The sequence below is a fragment of the Perognathus longimembris genome, chromosome 19, assembly GCF_023159225.1.
Source record: "Perognathus longimembris pacificus isolate PPM17 chromosome 19, ASM2315922v1, whole genome shotgun sequence".
In the NCBI taxonomy this organism is placed as follows: domain Eukaryota; kingdom Metazoa; phylum Chordata; class Mammalia; order Rodentia; family Heteromyidae; genus Perognathus; species Perognathus longimembris.
In genome coordinates, this window is record NC_063179.1 from 22,511,483 (window position 1) to 22,532,232 (window position 20,750).

The 20,750-nt window shown below is 39.2% G+C and overlaps 1 protein-coding gene across 2 annotated transcripts in view; it reads right to left on the reverse strand.

Annotated features, from left to right (window-relative positions):
• Positions 1–11,293, reverse strand: part of C9 (complement C9) — a 37,325-nt gene extending 26,032 nt beyond the window's left edge. For both annotated transcript variants that reach the window (XM_048368213.1, XM_048368215.1), the window contains exon 1: positions 11,151–11,293. In XM_048368213.1, the coding sequence (XP_048224170.1) occupies positions 11,151–11,227 (77 nt within the window). In that variant the 5' untranslated portion in view covers positions 11,228–11,293. The remainder of the gene's footprint in view (positions 1–11,150) is intronic.
• Between the last annotated feature and the right edge of the window lie 9,457 nt (positions 11,294–20,750).

Consider the following 20,750-nt stretch of genomic DNA (forward strand, 5'->3'; position numbering starts at 1 on the left):
AATTATCCCATTGACAGAAAAGAGACACTCCCCATCTTAAAAATCTGAAACAAGAACCCTACAAGCACCCTGACTCTACTTCCTTGGCCTGGCACCCTGAAGCCTCTTTGTACCAGGGAGATGCCCAGCTTTTGCCAGTGCCTCCATTTTGAGACTCTGGTCAGCTGAATATGTTCTCCATGTTCAACTCTCCAACCAAAACAGTTCCTCTCCATCTGTATTACAATGTGTTCAAATTGATGACACTAAACAATCAAATCAGTGAACAGATAACTTCTCTCCCTAGTCACATTTTCTCCCATCTATCCCTCTCCCTCCTCCTCTCACAATAACGCATTTTAAAGGAATTTCTATAAACATATTTATATTTCTCTCTCATTCCCACTAAGTCCTCATCTCCTCCATGCTTCTTTAACTATTTCTAAATCCTCTGCTTTTTGGCTTAGTGTCTTGAGAAATTAGCCTGCAATCTCAACTCTCACTTCCATCTCCTGAGCACGTCTCAACAGTCTCAACCTTCCTGGCCTGTTAATGTTTTTGCCCTCGTCGTTGATGACTTCCACGTGCTGTGACTTTCTTACAGCATTTAATGCAGTGACCACTCCTTACAGAATGACACTGGACTCTTCTTTTACATTTCTTTATTCTCTGCTCAGTATGTTGCTCTTGTATGAAGGTTCCTTCGGTCCTTCAAGTGTTGTGTTTTCATTAAGCTTCTATCATGTCTTTGTCTCATTCTGTCTCTCCTCTTATCTTCTTCCTATTTCTCTCCCTCTTCCCTGTCTCTTTCTTCCCACCAAGCTTTACCGAGTTTTGATGTGTGCTCATGATATCCCATAGATAAGCCTTTGGTCCAGACCTGTCTCTTGAAGCTTTAAGTTTTGGATACAATTCCTAACTGGACATCTGTACTTGGATATCTTCATGGACTATTGAACTCAACTTATTCCATAAGGAAATCATTATTTTTCCTTTGTTTGCTAATCTGGTCCTTCATTTATGTAGCTATCCTAGTTAGAGACCTGGGTATTACTGGTTTAATTCTGCATTTCCTCATCCTCATCTCTGACATCTAATCTGCCACTAAAACCTGTTGCTGGCAATCTTACAAAGAAACTCTCCAATCCATCTTTCCTTCTTCATGTCTTCCAGATGTTTCTTGGGTCTACATTCACAGTATGTCTTTTCTAGATGAATACAGTCATTTTTTTCTTAGTTTGTATAAGACTTCAGAAAGGATCATTTAGAAATATAGATATGATGTTTCTATTTCCCTACTTAAAATTCTCTTGCAATAATGGGTTTAGAATTTAAGGTTTTACATTTGCTAGACTGCATTCTCCCATTTGACTTAATCTTTAGCCACTGAAAACTCTTTACTAGATGCTGACTGCTAGTGTAGTAAAGCCCGACCTTTTCTAAGATGTATGAACAATGATTCCCAAAGGCATCCATAATCCTTGGACTCTGTGACTACTCTACATGGCCAGAGACATTGCAGATATGATTAATGGAAGATTATCTGGTGTTTAGGGTAGGCCAATTCTAATCATGTGAGCTCTTAAAAAGCATTCAATGTAGTGTAAAGACAGAAGATGTGGAGAAGTTGAAGAAATGAAGAGTGACTCTATTCCCTCACTAATGCTGGCTCTGAAGATGTAAGAATGGTTCTATGGGGTCAAGAGTTACAGTCAGATCCAGCATCTGGAAATTTGAGAAAACGGATTCTTCTCTAGAGCATCCATTAAAGAATTCAACCTTGCTGGCACTTTGATTTGGCCCAGTGAGACCCACTTCACATTTCTGGCATATAGAAATATGGGATGATAAACTTGCATTTTAAGCCACTTGTTTGTGGCCATCTGTTTTGGTTAGAAAATAAACCTAACAGCACTTGGCCTAGATAGCTTTACATACCTATTCCCTTCCCAATTTTCAAGCTTCCTTTTTATCTTCTAAGTTCTAGCAACATTGGATGAAACTTCAAGATGAGCCATTTTCCCACATCTTCAGGCCTTTAATTATTTCATTTCTTACTCAACACACTGATTCATCTTGGACACATTGACTTTTTTTTCTCCTGAGAACCATCCTGGTATAGTTTATCTTTCTGTGTATACTACTTCTAGAGCATCATGTTTTCTTCCCTATGTCAGTAACAACTTGGCAAAGGCATATTTCATTTAACTAATTCATTCCCCCACTCATGCTCTCAACTGATATTAGCCAAACAAGGGAGCTACAACAATGTTCAACACAACAAACTAAATCAAAATTTGTGATTCTCCAACCTAATGGCATTAGCTAGAAAACACACTGAGACTGGAAACTTTTAGGTTGTATTCAGCTTGCAAATGTAATACATGGAACAAAGCATGGTTCTTGAAAAGTGGTCTCTGAATGAGTAATTAAGTGAAAGACAAAAATAAGGATATTCCTTACCCATATATTCATATATATATATTTTATTATCAAACTGATTTACAGAGAGGTTACAGTTTCATACATTAGGCATTGGATACATTTCTTGTACTGTTCCATATATTCTTGAACAGAACTATGTTTTTAATTCTCTCCAGTATGTTCTCCTGGTGAGCCACCCACTCAGTTTTTGTGCAAAACTTGCCAGTTACTAAGGAAGCCTTTGTAACTGGAGATGCCATTTTCGTAGGTCTGAATTTTGTTTATACTATCTAGAATATCAGGAATCCTGACTGGATTTTATCTTCTAGAAGTACAGGTTAACAATATATTACATAAGATGGGTACTGGTGGTTTACACTGTAATTCTAGCTATTCAGGAGGCTGAGATCTGAGGATCATGGGTCAAAGGCAGCCCTGGCAGGAAAGTCCATGAGATCTTTTTCTGCAACTACCTACCAAAAAGCTGGAAATGGAGCTGTGGCTCAAAGTGGTAATGTGCTAAGGGACAGTGCTCAGGCCATGAATTCAAATCCAGTTTCAAGCCTCCAGTCCAGTATGTGTATACATACACATGCGCGTGCACACACACACACACACACACACACACACAGATGGGGTCTTAGAAAGGGGGCTGTTCATATGCACACAGGAAATGAGTAGACCCTACTTCAGAGATGCTGGCATTGCTGGTAGATTCTTCTCTATTGCTTTTTGCAGTAATAATAGTTACATGTTGACTGTGGACACATATACTTCTGCCCTAACTTCTTACTTAAGGACTCTTTTCCTTAAGGGGTTGACTTGTACATTGGACTTAGTGAAAAACATTAAGTTTTTCCCTTTGATATTCTTATTGCCCTCCAGGACTAAGATGTGATTTCAGTCTGTGAATGATCTACCGTTTCCCAAAGAGAGTCCTTATCGTAGATCTAAAATACATTGGGACATGATAATTATACAGGAGTCCAAGCATTCACACACAGTCAGTATATTCTTAGGGGGAGGAACAAAAGGGACAATGCCTATGTGCATTTGACTATATAAAATGATATTTATCCAAATGAACTTCCAGAAATAGAAATAAGAGATTTTTTTCTTCATTGCTGTTTTTGTCCCACTTTTTTTCATTTCTCTGTAAACAGGGGCACAAAAATGGAAGGAGAATGGGCGAGCAAATCTAGTAGTAATACTCATTAGACACTGTTAAAAATGAACTATACAACTTGTAGGTGGGGATGGGAAGGGTAAACTGGGAGACAGGTAGGAAGAGGGAGACATTGTCCAACAAGAAATGTACTCGTTACCTGACTTATGTAACTATAGCCCCTCTATACCTTACTTTTACAATTACAACAAAAAAGTGCTTACCAATATCATCCCTGCCCTGGGAGCTGTACTTACATCCCTTATTACATTATGCTTATCATATTATATTATATTGCTTATTATATTACTTTAACAGTTAAAACAATAAACATTTATTGTTCCCTACAATTTGGAGAGAGAGATCAAAGTGGGGTAGGGGCAATCTTTTGTGCATCCTCACTCCTTGGTTTATTTGACGATTTTTTTCCTCTTAAGTCTTCTTTTTACATGTCTTTTCTTTACATGAGTCAATTTCTTTCATATGCAATGCACTAGTTTGTATTCATTCATTCATTGATTTTGTAAGTCCTGGGGCTTGGACCCAGGGCCTGATCACTGTCCCTGTCTTATTTTGCTCAAGGCTAGCACTCTTATCACTTGAGCTATAGCACCACTTCCAGTCTTTTCTATTTATGTGGTGCTAAGGAATCAAACCCAGGGCTTCATGCATGCCAAACAAACACTCTACCATCAAGCCACATTCCCAGCCCAACACTAATTTTATTGAATTAAGGTTCATACTAATAAATTAATTTTCACTTAACTCTTTAATATATTAACTAAAAATGCAATTGAATTAACAGAGGCCTAGGACTTCAAGATGTCCATTTTGTGAATACACAATTCAACCCATAGCGCTCACAAATATTTTTGATTAAATAGAACTTTGAATTTGTTAGTCTTACTGAACAACTTCCTTAGTTATTTTTTTTCATTAAAATTGTACTCCATCTTCAAGTAATAGGTTTAAGTATGATTCATTTTGCTTTACAGATAGGAAGTTAGAATGGAGAGTTGTGCTATTTATTCCAAGTTAGATGGTTACCTACATTTTTCTACTGTTAATTCAGTATGGTCTGGTCCTTTCCTCATTGTTGTAAGCAGTCATTGCTTCTTCAAGAATCTGGGTATGTACCAGCATGATGACTTTTAGGTATTTTGAGACCCAGTGAATTAACAAGAATGTGGTTTATGTTTTTGATGTGGCTTCCTCAGGTAACATCCATCACTTGGAAAACCTGATTCTTGCCTGGGTCCATTGTAAGCTACAGATAAAAGATGGCAAATGGGGCAAAGGTAAACTGAGAATTGTGTTGGCACCTAGCTGCTTTGTATTGATTGCATCAGGTGTCTGATACCTGGATGCACAATAAAAGCAGAACTCAGGAATTTGTAGGACACAATAACAAGTTATGCCAAGAGCATATGTTTTTGAAATAAATAAACCGCCTAAATATTAGGAAAGTGGTCTTGAGTGGCTCCTTCTGTCTTTTACTCTTCTGAAACCACCACCATTTCGTCAGCTTCTTTAAATCACTCAGCACATAATCCTTTACAATTCCAGAATGGCCATATGTACAACACTTACCACCTGCCCATCATCCTGAGAAGTCATTAAGCTGAGCAGTGTTTCCAAAACACTTCCTGGATTCACAGATGAAATGTGTTTGTCAAGGACAATATATCTCCCCGTGTTTCCACCTCAGCTTGGAAAACACTTCTTAGATCAAAGTAATGTATATCAAGATGGCAGGAGGTCTAGCTCTGAGCTAGAGATACATTCAAGCAAGGGCTGTCCTCCTGCCATGAGGAGAAAATTCCAGCTTCAAAACAAAAAACAAAGCCTCAGCAGAAACTCACACTCCAGGGCACTGTGGTCAACCAAAGAAGGAAAATAAATACTATATGAAAGCATCCTTTTGACAATAAATGAGACAGTATTTTCTCTTGAGTGGAGAAACATAAGCTAATATAAGACTGTATTCTTTACCTATAGGTTCAAAACCCAATTTGTTTCGCTCATGTAATTCATCCAGACGAAAAGATAGCATAGCAGCAGTGCCCAGTGCCTTTTTTTTCCACCAGGATGTTTCCTGGTTTCCCAGTTTTGTTTAAAAGCTTCTTTTAGGTGCTCTCTGTGAGCCTGCTTTCAACACCTTTAATAAGGGTCTGCCATGCATGAGAATTTGTTCTGGAAAGAGACTACCAGAAAGATATTCTTGCTATCATGGAAAAATGATAAAGAACTATATCAATATACAGTATCAGGTAAGACATATAGATTCAGAAGGAAAATACAGCCAGATAAGAGGGAAATAAGTACATCAGAGTGTTACTGGGTAGTGAGAGGACCCTCTCAGAGGAAGTGTGCAGCTTTAGACTTGTGAAAGATGATCTGTGTGTCCTTCTTTTGAAGATGAGTGGGCCATTGTGACTGATGAACTGAGCAGAGTGCAGAGAAGGTGACACTGGGTACCTTTCAAGGCTAGGTTAGAAAAGGCTATGAAGTTCTGCTAGGTTATTTGAAGACATTTGCTTCAGAAGCCTTTCAGCAATGTGTGGGGGAACCTACCCTGGGCATCTACTCCAGAGAACAAGGGAGAGGGAGAGGGAGGGAGGCAGAAGGAGAGAAGAAGAGGGAGAGAAAGAAGGAAGAGGAGGAAGGTAGAAGAAAGGAAAGGGAAAATCATTTATTAATGCTTAGTTTGAATCAAGAACTCTTGTTAAGTCTTTACATTTATTATCTCCTTAGTTCTTGCCTTATGTAATGTCTCCCACAATTATTCTCACACTGTAGGTGATGGTCTGTGTCACAGAGATAGCAGCTCACACAGCAGCAACTCTGCCAGAGCTGGGGTTCAAATCCACATACCTAGCTGTGCTCTGGCCTCCTGGCTAACCCTCCTGCTATTTGAGAAATGAAAAAAAAAATACCCTGATGTTATGTAAAACAAATAGGTAAATTAAAAACACACCACATATAAAGTCAAAAGATGAACAACAAACTGGGAAATCGATTTATAATTCATAGCAGAGATGATAGACTAATTTATGAAGTCAGCATAGAAAACAATAAAAGATGAAACTCAATTTTAAAGAAGGGCACAGGATAGGGATAGTACACACACACACACACACACACACACAAAGGTGTTTTCCTTCTTACTCCTTAATGCTGCCCCAGTACCCATTTTAATTTACTTTTTTGTCGGTTGTGGGGCTTTAACTCTGGGCCTTGGCACTGCCCCTGACCTCTTCAGCTCAAGCCTAGCACTCTACCACTTGAGCCAGTGTCACTTCTGGTTTTCTGGTGGTAAACTGGAGCTAAGAATCTCATGGGCTTTCCTGCCTGGGCTGTCTTTGAACCACGATCCTCAGATCTCAGCCTCCTGAGTAGCTAGGATTACAGGCTTGAGCCACCTGTGCCTGCCCACTGGGATATTCTTTTTTTTTTTTTGGCCAGTCCTGGGGCTTGGACTCTGGGCCTGAGCACTGTCCCTGGCTTCTTTTTGCTCAAGGCTAGCACTCTGCCACTTGAGCCACAGCGCCACTTCTGGCCATTTTCTGTATATGTGGTTCTGGGGAATCAAACCCAGGGCCTCATGTATATGAAACAGGCACTCTTGCCACTAGGCTATATCCCCAGCCCCCCACTGGGATAGTCTTGATAAAGTCACAAAGGTGATTACCACTACCCCAGTTATATGACTTCCAGGAATTGAACCTCAGATAAATGTATGTGCATACAAAATGATGCACAAAGATATTTATTATAGCCTTGTGTCTAGTACAAAGCACTAGTAATTACCCAAATATTCACTAGTAAGAGATGGGATACACAGTAGGAAATGAATCAGTCGTGAGGAGAACATAGAAGCCCCTTGATTCTGATTTAGAAAGGTTGCCAGGATATATCATAATACCCCCCAAAAGAATATTATAATATGCCTTTTGTGAAAAATAAAAAAGTGGAAGAATAGGATTGCATATCACTCTATGCTTTAATTAACATAAAACACTGGAAGATAAACATGAAACAAATGCACATGTTTACCTCAAGGCTAGGGAGAGGAGAAAGAGGGGTGTTTAAAAGTACTTTATACCTGATAACAGAAACCACAGGAAGTTACAAATGGAGAAACAAGACTTTTCAAGGTATACTCTGTTATGTTTGATCTTCGAATTATATATCTCTTTGTCATTTACAAGTTAAAAAGACAAGATAATACTATCTCGATGCACAGAGCACTTTACTTTGGACTACACTGAGTACAGTGTTTATTATGTCAGGTAGTCCTCACAGCAGGTCTCATTCTGATTTCTATTGTGTGGGTGAGAAACCAGCTCAGGGAAGTTGAAGAATTTGCTTAGAGCATGTCCTCACTAAACTGTGGAGACTGGAAACATCCCAGGCAGCCTGGCTCCCATGTCTGACATAGAGTTCTCCTCTCAGGGTGGCTGTTAACACCCCCATCCTGCTCTGAAACACAGACATGACATCCTCAAGGTCTGACAACCTCAGGGCCTATTCTCCACAAACACCTTCATTGAGACAGAGAAGGGGAAGGCGGGGAGGGGAAGAAAAGAGAAGGGAGGAGATGAGAGAAAGGGAAGAAGGGAGAAGGGAAGAGAGGAAAGGAAAGGAGAAGAAGCACCAGTTCCAATGTTTCATTAGTGAAAACAGCTCCATAGCTAGAACACAAATAGACATATGTACAACATCATGACTTCCTCTGAAGGTTGTTGTAACTCTCTTTTCATAAACAAGAAGCATATGAAAGCAAAAGTAACATAGTTATCATTTAAAAAAAAAACCTGACAATTACTGAGTATTTCCCACATACCAGGAACAGATATTTTATTTACTTCTTACATGTTAGCAAGTTAATGTTGTTAAAAATACTTAGAGATATTCTTATCATCCCAGTTATGGACTGAATTGTGTCTCTCTTAAAAAAAAAAAAGATGTTGAAGTCCTGAGCCTCAGTACCTCAGGACATGACTTTATTTAAAAATAGCATCATTCTAGAGGTGATCAAGCTGAAATTAAAGCACACAGAGCTGGTTTCCACATCAAAAAGGAAATGTGGACCTTTGTGGTATAGCTCAGTGGTACAATGTTTGTCTGACATGTGAAAAATAAGTACCTACAATGAGGCAGGATTTGGCATAATGTAGCTTCCAGGTAAGGAGTGCTACTCATCACAAGCCACCACCGGAAACGGGGAAGGCTCCCATAGAGAGCCTGCAAGGGGTCTGGCCCTATCATCATGCTGGCTTTGGCCTTCTGGTCTCTAGACTGCAAGGCAATAAATTGCTCTTATTTGAAGCCATCTGCAACACTAATTTCAGAGCCCCTAACATGAACACAAACATCTCCCCGATGAGGGGACCAAAGTACAGAAAGGCCGAGGCTCTTGTTCCTGCTAGTACAGCTGTCAAGAAATGGCATCTTGACCTGACCCAGAGAAGCCCAGTTCCAGAAGAATGCTCTGTTCTCCTTGAATATATATTCTTAGAAACCATTTGCAGTTTTCAATTCTTTAGCTATTATTCAAGATAATTGTCTTCTATCAAGGTGGAAATCTCTGAACACCCCATCTTGACCTCACCCTCCAGCACAGAGGAAAGCACGGGGTGTTCAGAGGACGGCCACCCTGACTCATTCTCCCAGGCATGGGTGGTAGGGCATGGTGCCCGGGAGAACAGGCTGTACAGCTGCGGGGACAGCCAGGGTGCTGCCTGGTCCTGAAGCAGCTGTGTGTGGCCAGGACCCCGGGTGACAACTTCAAAGCTGACTGCAGCCTTCTCATAGCCTCCCTTTTTCAGATCAGTGGAAGCCGCCATCCAGGAATGTGTTGTTTGGCTTATTATTATTATTTTAATTCAAGAAGGGTCAGGTTCTACACAAGAAAGCTAAAGCAACCTCCAAAACTCTTTCCAAGTACAAATTCCTTGTGTGCCCAGATATCTAGAAAGTGAAAATATTTTCGTAATGGAACAATGCTGCATAGGGAAGGGGAGATAATGGATGGAAAGCCTGGGCTGGGCACTTGCCTCAGGGCTTATGGGAATGTGGGCCGGGTGACACAGCAAGCCCCTTCCCTTCCTGGAAGAGGGCAGCCCTGTAAACAACGCACAGGTTTGGCAAGTGGAACCCACACTGAATGGCAGCCTCTACTGATGTTGGGTTGCACACAAAGAAGGGCTGGAGATAGAAAGTAGAGTCCCAACAGTTTTTGCTTAAACCAAGACTCAAACGACAAAAGGAGAATTAGACTCCAGGCTTAGTCCTTGGAGAGAAAGTGTTCAAGATAATGTTTTCCCTCAACTAGACCACTGTAGTCAAGAATGTTTCCATATTTCTATAATGTCTCCAAACTGTGCATGGAATCACACAGTTCTGTCTTTTCTGTTGCCTTTTCATGTGACCATAAACTCCAGCATTCCTAAGAGCACGATAGATGTTCATATCTGTCCAATTCATTTATATCCTGGGTGGTCTTCATCATATGCTGTCTTACTCTGTTTTATGTTGCTGTAACAAAATACTTCAAAGACAAGTGTAGCCAAGGTTAAGTAGGTAAGTAAGTACATAAATAAATAAAATAAAGTTCATTTGCTTCATATTTTTGGTGGCTGAAAAGTGCAGACAGCTTGATGCTGCAGACAGGGCCCCATAGGCTGTTTTATTACATGACTAGGAAAAATCGAAAAGAGAGCCAGCCAGCCAGGTGAACAAGGAAGCAAGTGACTTTTAAGGAGCCCAGCATTCTCCTCCTACCTGATCTTTATTTTAATTAAACCACTCCTGCAAAGCCTGACCTGCTCCTGAGCACCACAGTTAATCCATTCACATGTATAGAGACCCCCTGGCCCAACTACTTTATACTACGGCTTACCTAACACTGCCACATGGCTTACCTAACACTGCCACGTCGGGACCAAGCTTCTAGATGAACTTTGGGGGACACCCTCAATCCATATGCAAACCATAGTATATGTTCAGAGGAGGAGAAGAGGAAAAAGAAGACAAGGATCTTTTTCTGGAAATGTGGCCAGTGGAATGGCACCAGGGATTCTTGGAAGGGGAAGAAATAATCTCTAAGTCTCAGGATATAGTTTGGAACACAAATAGAATGTATCAAGGAAAAGAAGTCAAATTATTAACCTTTGCCTAATGTGGAGGCAAAGGGCAATGTAACTAATAGTTAAAAAATGTCAGGCATGAAGATAACATGGAGGCAAGATTAGTTTCTATCATTTTAAACTTTGCGGACATCATGCACCGATAAACCCAGGTTTATCTTGTATTGGTGACAATCAGCTTTATTTAATAATTGCTAATTTGTAGAGTATCTTAGTCAACATTGGAAGGCTTTGTCAAGAAGATACCCTCTGTCCCCTTCCCATAGCACGAGCTTTCCACAGAAATCTTACAGACACACCCTCCATCTTTTCTTCTTTTCAAAGTTGAAATTCCAGGGTTTTGCATTTTTGTCTACATTGCTGATAAGAAATAAACTTTGAGATAACAAATCTTACGGGGAAATTCCAGAGACAAATGGAAATGGACTCACCTTGAAGATGGCTCTACAAGCAGAGTGCTGATTTCGAAGATGCAGATGGCTAAGGTGAACCATCTGGCCAGGGCCATGTTGTTCCTGCTAGACAGCTTCCAGGGTCCTTTGAGCACTTACTTGTCAGAAGGCAGAGGAGAGGGGACAATTCTTGCTTGTCAGGGTTCGGCGTTTCTGTTAATGTGGGCTGCCTGGTGCCAAAGTTCAATGAAAGGAGAGTCATTTTGTAATTCTTGGTCTCCTATTTTTCCCATATTGACAAATACCTCTGGGCAATGAACCAAAATGTGAACTTGGCTGAAATTAGCAGCTATGCTGTGTAAAAAATGAAACCAAACAGCCCAACAATCAAACCAATAACAGGTATCCCCAACAATTCTCGCTTGGGGGACTCTGGAAGAGAGACTGAAGGGATGAAAGAAGGACTGTGGGTGATTCTCATAGAGGCATAAGCTCAGAATATGCAAAGGAACAGAAAGGAAGGCATGCTACCTGTGCCACATGTGAAAAGCAGCTATGGAGATTGTTTCTACATGGGCAACCTTCTTGGTAAAATTTACAAACATATTTCTTTGTAGCCACAGCAGGTCCTGTGAGGAATGAGATGTAAAGTCTCCAAAGACATTTACAAGGATGTGGCCTCCTCATTTTAGTTACACAGATTAGCAAGATAGACTGTGATGGAAAATTTTGTTCCACCCAAAGAAAAGAATGCTTATCTTATAGTTTCACAATCTCCAGGATTTGTGGAAAAAGTAGGGTGTTTCAGAAATAGTTCAGAATAGGGACTCTGCCCCAGGAGCCCTTTCCATGCTTGCAGATTCAGTTCAAATCTGTTAGCTGTAATAGTCCAACATGGAGGACTCACATGGTCTCACAGACCCTAGTGAGATATTTATGAACATAAGACTTGAAGGCAGTCAGCTTAACGGGAGGTTTTATGCTAATCAGACTTGCTGTTGATTGATTAGATTTTGTGATTAGTTCTAGTCAGTAAATAGATGTGACAAGAGACTGAAAAATCACCTTTCTGTTTAAAAACAATCTCATTGGCGCTGAGGGGTAAGGGGCATTCTTGGCTGAGTGGTATGAATAGGAGGCTATTCTTAATTGCTCAGTTCTATTTGTTTAATCACCATAATCCAGGCTGGAGTTTATCTCTGTATTTATTGCATTCCTATTATGACAGTACACAAAGTGTTAAGTGTTTTTTTTTCAAATTTAATTTCATTGTCAAGGTTATGTATGGAGGGGTTACAGTTATATACATAAGGTAGTGAGTACATTTCTTGTTATACTTGTTACTCCCTCATCTTTTCCCACATTCCCTCCCCCACATTGTACAGTTAATTTCCAACATATTGTTTTGTGAGTATTGCTATTGCATTGGTTCACCCTTTATCCTATGTCTCACTATTTTGATGTTCCCCTTCACTGTGTATATACAATGTTCCCCTACCCTGGGTATATACAATACCCAGGGTACTGAAATCAAATACAGTAACAACAGGCGATAAACCATAGGAAATAAAAAAGAAAAAAATTCACATGGTACATTAAAAATATCAACAACAATAAAAATAAACCTCTTGTTTCCACATCTTAGAGTTCATTTCACTTAGCATCATCTTATGTGACCGTGTGTACATAGCTATTGAGCTATTGTTATCCTCTGCTAGGATTATCCTAGTTATCTACTAATCATTGCCAATGAGGGAAACTATGGAATCTATGCTTCTTTGGCTCACTTCACTTAATATGATTTTTTTCCACTTGCTTTCCCTTCACATCTATTGCATATCTGACGTATTTGCTCTATACTATGGTTATTATTTGATTCATTGATGTCATTCCCATTCAGGTATATGTGTTATTATGGTATAAATATGAAATGTCACTCATAGATTTATGTGTTGAACACTTGGTTCCTAGCCACTAAAACTGCTTTGGAAATCTGTGGAGAGTTGGAAATGGTAGCTAGATTTTGCCTTACAAGGCTATCCCTGGCCCCTAGTCCGCTCCTCCTTTTCTGCTACCTGTGTAGCACGAGTCTGACAGTCGCCTCCTCACAGTGCTTCCCTGCTGCATAGTGTCCTGCCACACTGGAGGCCAGAATTAGTGGAACCAAGGACCATGGACTGAAATTTCCCAAACCATGAGCTAAAATCAGTTCTTCTTGCCTTTAAATTGTTTTTGTCTGGCATTCTGTTATAGAATGATAAGTAACAAACTTGCCTTCAGGAACTTGGGATGTTGACAGAAAGAAAAATATTTGAGAATTATATTCAAATTTACCAGTTAACCACATACAAACTCAACTAAATCTTTTTTTTTAATTGTCAAAGTGAAGTACAGAGAGGTTACAGCTTCAATTGTAAGGCAGTAGGTACATTTCTTATCCAACTTGTTACCTCCTCCCTCATTTTCCCACCACCTCCCCATTTCCTTCTCCCCCCTCCATGAGTTGTTCAGTTGTTTTACACCATATAGTGTTGTAAGTATTGCTTTTGCATTGGTTTGTCCCTTCATCCTTTCTCTCTCGATTTTGATATTCTCTTTCCCTTCCCTAGTTCCAACAAATGTATATACAATACCCAAGGTACGAAAATCAGGTACAGTGAAATTGGGGTAAAACCACGGGAAGGGAATATGGAAAAAAAATTAAAAGTCACGGTTCACATGGCACGTTAAAAATAACTACCACAGTGATATGCTACTTGTTTCCATAACTTGAAGTTCATTTCGCTTAGCATCATCTTGTGTGTTCATGCAGGTATAGCTCTTGAGCTATTGTGATCTTCTGCTAGGACTATCCTAGACGTGTACTAATTATTCCCTGAGAGAAACCATAGAGTCCATGTTTCTTTGGGTGTGGCTCACTTCACTTAGTATGTTTTTTTTTCCAAACCCTTCCATTTCTTTATGAATAGTGCAGTGTCATTCTTTCTGATAGAGGCATAGAATCTTATGAGTTCATTTGTCTTCTCTAGGCTTGTTTTGTTAATCCTTCTATATACATAGAGCTAGTCAATAATTACAGGAGATTTGGGTCAGGAACTTAATCCTGTCCTGGTCTTGCATTATCTCCTTTACTTTTTTCCACTTTGCTGATTTGTGCTTTTCTTTTTCTTTGTCTTTGCGCTTTTCATTGATGGATTGTGGGACTCTGTCCGCTTTGTATTCACCTACTTAGTTTCTAATCTCTACAGTTCAAGGGTTGGTGGGTTGTTTTTAAATTAAAAGACAAAGAAAATGATCACCACTGATAGGGTTTTAAATCCTGAAGGACGTAGGAAGAGAATTTAAAGAGCACTGTGTGAAATGAAGTATGTTTAAAAAATAAAACTATGTGCTTTGCAGTGTACAGATTTGATATAGTTCAGTAGGAGTATGATATTTGTAAGGTTTAATTGTGAGGAAACTTTATATCAGTATTATATACTGTGTGTGTGTGTGTGTGTGTGTGTGTGTGTGAGTGTGTGTGTGTGTGTGAACAGTCTTCCTCAGGACAATGTGACTAACCTGACTATGAATAGATGTAAGATGGTTTTCTTGTTTGTAATGTAGAAGAAATTAAAGGCATATGTCTTATAACCTACCCCTTCTCTTAAGCAGCCGAAAGCATATACACAGAACATGATGGCAAATGCCTAAATTAGCAGTGGTCATGTAGGGGGTTAAATTGATATGTTGCTTTTAGGACAACTAGGGAAAAAAATCAAACTTAGAAGCAACACTGAATTCATCCTGAAACTGAGCTGTGGAAGACTAAGAAGAGATCAACTTGCCTAATTAAAAATGGCTAAAAGCATCTTAAATCAAATTTTGTTCTTCTAGTAAGTATAAGAAAAATGCATGTACTGAGAATAAAATCTTATAAATATAGGATCAAAGTATACTACATTCATGTATGAAAACATCAGAGTCCCCATATAGCATAGTATACACTAATAAAAAAGTGGAAAGGTTAAAAAAAACTGAGAGAACAGTTTAAAAAATAATAAGAATCTGTGCATGAAAGTCATGCTGTGAGTGTTTGGAGGTAATGGGATGGGTGAACTTAAGGTTAAACACAATGACCTTGCAGCCTGGGTTGAGATTTCATTTCAGCCACTTAGTGGTTGAGTGACCTCTGGCAATCTTGAGCACTTAGTGCCACTCTGTAAAATGGAGGCAGGTAAGCAGACCCCAGAGAACTTGTTTCTGATGCCCAAATGAACACAAGTGAGCAAGAAACACTGTCATTGCTTCCTTACTGGTTTTAACTCCCTGCATTAGCTAGCCAGTGACACAGCACATAATGGCATAGAAGAAAAAAATGACAAAGCAAGTTATGGTTCTTCCTCATGCTTTACCCCTCACCATTTGTTCACAAGTGATATAAAGGTGGGGAGCAATGGTAGCATGTTCATGCATCATGAAACAAAATAAAAGCAGTTGAATCAGTGTCTACTCTGGTATGAGTGGAACACACACACACACACACACATACACACAGCATACACAAGTAGTGGGATTAGTTGATTTGGAGAATTTCACATAGGAGTTAAAATTTAGCGATAGAATTCATGCTATACTGACATTTAAAACTTGCTTTATTTAATACCATTACATAACAAATAAAATGTATTATGAAAATCTAGATGAAAGAATGCAGAAAATAAAAGACTGTATAATGTCCTGTTTTGGAGACATTTCCCCCTGCATTGTTTATTTGGCCCTAATCCTCACAAATGATGTAGCCATCCCTGCCTCTTCCCCAATTATCTTTACTGCAGAAGTTGGTAAAGATAAAAGCTTGATTTCACAGTTTCTGTTATAGCTAGCAGTAGCCATGTGACCAAATTCAGATCAACACAACATTGATAGAAGCCTATTAGCAATCCTTAAGGAAAGTGAAATGGAAATGACTGGTGCAAGGATCAACTTTGGTAATGGGACCTTTTCTTTTCTGCCCATCTTGAATACCAACATATATTTGAAGCTATGCAGCTATCATATAGTCATTAGGCAATAAATATGAAAACAGAAATTCAAAATCTCTACTGGTCAGAGTGTAAAGCTAAATGAGTCTATGTCCTGCAAAACTGATGAGCAACAACAGTAGCCATCAACATGCACATTTTGAGTGAAGAAAGTATTTATTTATATATCTCACATTTAAATCTTAACCCTAATGGGATGGAATTAGAGGTAATTACCTAATCTAGGTAACTAGGTTTGAATGAGTTCATAAGGTCATGAAGGCTTAGCTCCCATGATGGGATTAACATAATTATAAGACAAGTAAGGTACTAAAGGTGAAGAAAATTTAAGACTCTTCACTAAAAGGTTGACCACAAACCAGGACAAGAGCTTTCAGTAGAAGCTAGGCCTGTAGAGACCTCGATCTTGGATGTTTTAGGATTCTAAAATTGGGAAAAATAAATGCTTATTGTTTAACCCAACACAGCCTGATCTAGGTTGCCTACTAATTTTAATTACTGCAAGCCCTTCCATTATTGTAGTGAAGATGTAGGCTGAGAACTGTCTGCTTCAGCCATAGAGTCTTTTATCCATGAAAGACAGCCTTCTACCTTCCAGACCTATCATTTCCTACTGTCAAGGTCCCAAAGCAATCTGGTAGGCCAGTGACGGAAGCAGGAGGCAAATGTCATGTCAACCGTTCCATTCTCTTCTGTTAGTTCCTGTATTTCATTTCATCTGGTCCCAAAGCTTTCATTATGATCAATTAGTATAAGAAAGTACCAAAAAGAGACAGCTTCAGACAAGCCAGACTATCTACGACTCAGCTCTTGCCTAGTTAAGCTCACTCTCTGATCTTCAGAGGAGCACTGACTCCAATTTCTTCTTTATTATTCCAAAATAGAATAATAATGTATGAAGTCAATCAAATGGAAAAAAATATTGGACAGGAAACTATACAACTAATTTCATGATGCAGTAACAATTATGAAGACTTTCAAAGTTGAATTTCTTCTTTTTAACCATAGAACAAACTTCTTTGGTCACTAAACTACCCACACTGTTCTCTCTCTAGAGATCACCACGTGTGTGATTTCAATGCATAGTAGAGGTTTAGTAATGAAGCATGTAGTTCCATCAGAGCAAGGGCAAATGAGGGGCCAGGTCACTCATTAGGTGAGATGACAAATGATTGGCTCTGGCCCAGAAACACTGCTGTAATTAGGACATGTTAACAGAGCCACTCTTGGTAGAATCTTGCTCACATCCATGATTGGCAGAACAACTTGGGACATGAATTTTAGTTATTTTTAGAAGAAAAGAATGAGTTAAAAACATGCCATTTCCCAGCAAGCATTATTATTTAGCAATCTCTTCCAACGGGAATAGCTTAAATATTTACTAGGGACTTTTGAGCAGTGCTTATCTTTCACTGGAAGGCTTTGCATTAAGCCTGTTCCAGACTTATGGGTCAGAGTTCTCACTCATCAGGTCATTCCATGGTCAACCAAACTCCTGACTTAGCTACAGGCTGTGTATTTCCCCCTCCTTGTTGTCAGCACAGGAAAGACACACACTCACCCTGAGTTTGGCTTGATAGAGGAGTCAGCAATTGCTGGCTGAAAAGATCTCTGTAAGGTCCTCTAGAGGACCTTACAATCTCCATAGTATAACACAGAGAAAACTCTCCCTGAGTAGTTGGGATGTTTGGCTGCTACTTTAAAGCTTGGAGAGCAATGGAGCATGAGCTATTACAGCATCAGGTCCATGGATTATGGAATCAATAGAAGGCAGTGTTTTTTATATAAACCAGGCTTGTCTTAAGAAAGTCAATACCTTCTCCCTTTATATTGCCTTTGTGTGAGATATTTTGAGGTCCATTGGTTGTTATAGTTGGCCTATTAGCTTAGACATATTTAACACCTAAATTAAAGTCCCTTTCCAGGATACTAGAGCTCCTGCAGACTTTGAACTTGGGTCTAAATACCACTGCTACTACGTCTATTCTTATTTTACAGTGCATTTCAGTAATCCTCCCAAAGTTTGGCCCAAAGTACTTTCTACTGCACTGGAAAAAAAAACTGTCTTTGAATGCACAAGCATGAACCATCTGCCAGTAAGGTCTCCAGGATTATCCACATGGAAATATGGCACAGGCTGGGAGCATTTGCATAAGCCAAATACTGTGTGCAACATATTCTTATCAGGAGATTTCTCAAGCTCATCCTCAGCTGGGATCACTTCCATCTCTTCGGGAAACTATTTTGTATAGAAGACTCTACACAGTTTGTATCTCTGTGTTTTGCCTCACCATTGACATGAAGAGATAAACTCTTTTAGTTAATGGGAAGAAGGCAGTAATATCAAACATGGCGTGACAGTATGTACTGAAAGATGACTTCTTCCCCACAGTGTCTTACTCCCCAGAGAAGCTAAGCAGAACATCAGCAAAGCCTGTCCTGATTGTTCTGCTTATAGACTTGGAGGTTTTGCTGTCATTGTTTGCTGTTTACAGTGCTGGGAATCAAACTAAAGGCCTTGTTGCATGTTAGGGAGGAGTTTTGCTATCACACTGCAGAAGTTCCTAATTTTCTTGAAATGTCTGAGAACCTTGAACTGTTATAACAGTCAAAAATATCTGAGTGTACTAATTTAAAATCCCTGTGATCACTGACCTTCCTTCCTGGTACTGTGAGTAGCAGGCCACAGCCTAGAGTCCCTTAAAGGTCAAACATGAGTGAACAAAGTAGAAGATAAAAGACAGGGACTAATGGTGCACTCATAACTGGTTTTCATATAGTGAGAGGTTTCTGAAGCAGCTCTTATCCACGAATTCCACTGAATTTCCAAGGAAGGTATATGTGTGGGTTTGAGACAGGAGAATAAGCAATTGCATGGTGATTTGCTCATGATCCTGCTTCATGCATTTCCACATTCTCTTCCTCTTTCTATCCAGAATGTATTGTAACTAACACTTCCTCACTTGTCTTAGCATGGTTTTTATAAACTAAGCAGTTTGTAATTTACTTAGACATACACATATATTTTAATTTATAGTATATAGGTATATGTAAAAGATATATCCCAGTGCAGGAGAATGTATGGCAAATATTCATCAGATATTTGAGGAATCACTTGTTCAAGTCACTCAGCCCATCTATCCGGAATCAGCAGAATAATGATTTGGCCAGATGTCATTAGCATAATGTTCTGTTAATAAACTCTCTGAGTCTGTTACTAAACTAAGTTATTTTGATCTGTCAGATAATGTTGCTGAGGACCTATTGTATGAGCAGAGTAGTTGGATTTGTTGAAGAGGACAAAAATGAATGAATTAATTTTTCAAAAAAGTCCTCAAAGTATATTTTATGCTTTGACCATCAGAACCAACCTATTGCGGGGGTAAAATATCAGAATAAGCTGATAGCAACCACTGAGATTTTGCCATTCCAGTTTATTGAAATGAGTAAATTTATAGCTTTCTTTGCATACAGAAAAGTGCACAAGAAAATAAGTATATACAAAACAGTTGTGTGGCTGATCATCACTTTCAACAAAGTTCAACTCCCTAGTTACCTCCAGTTTAGTACTTTTAGGTATTTGGACTTATAAAGGACTATTTCAAGTTTGTATTTCTAATGCACTGAGTAGGAAGCCAGACAGAAAATTACGCCATAATAATCAAGTACTACAATTAAACATAAAACCACAGGACTTCAGCTTGGACTACTTAGGGGTGAATCAATAGAGGTTCACAAGGCCACCTTCTTATTTTAATCCTGAGCAGTCATTCTCGTCTTCGACCAAAAGGTGGCATTGTATGGGGTCGATCAACACCCACAAAAAAAACCTGAGCATTAAGAGATAACATTTAAAAAACTCAACATAAAACAAAAATCATTTTGGCAAGCACAAACCCTTCACAACTGTGCTAACAATAAAAGTGAACATGAATTGGCCACATTTCCAAGGTTACAAGGAGAAAACATATTGCAGATATTTAGATTTTCAATAATCACCCTAAGTTACTTGTTCATCTCCCATTTGTCTTCTTCATAATAGCTCTGAGATTGGGGCTTCCAGAAAGTTTTCTAGTTACTTTATCAAGGCCTAGTCTGACTCCCAGTAAGGATCTGACGCATTTGGCACAGTCACATTTAGGCTCATGACGTGTTTGTTGTGTTGCTCTTCAGAATATGATCCTTCGTTGCTGAGTTGAGTTCACATTCTTCCCCTCATTAACTGCTCATCTGGGACTTCAGCTCAAAGAGGATAGTCTCTTGGTCCATGGGGGGCAGAGGGTGGGTGCAGGTTGTGCCCACTTGCCATTCTATCTCCTGGATTAGCCACGGGACAGAATGGAGCTCCAGATCTATGAATCATTTCTTTTTTTTTTTTTTGTCCCCATGAATATCTGTTCCTTGTAAAAGGGAGGTAATGCTATATGAACCAAGAATGAAACAGACTGAAACAAAGATTCAGAGGGAAAGATGAGGAGAGGTGAATAATGCTTTCCTTCTTCTGCAATATAATTAGCAGAAGATTAGAAAACAGCCTTGGCCTTGGGAGAAATTAATCTTCAGAGAAAGGAGAAACAACCTATGTAAAAGGTCATCAGAGGTATTAGATTTCAAA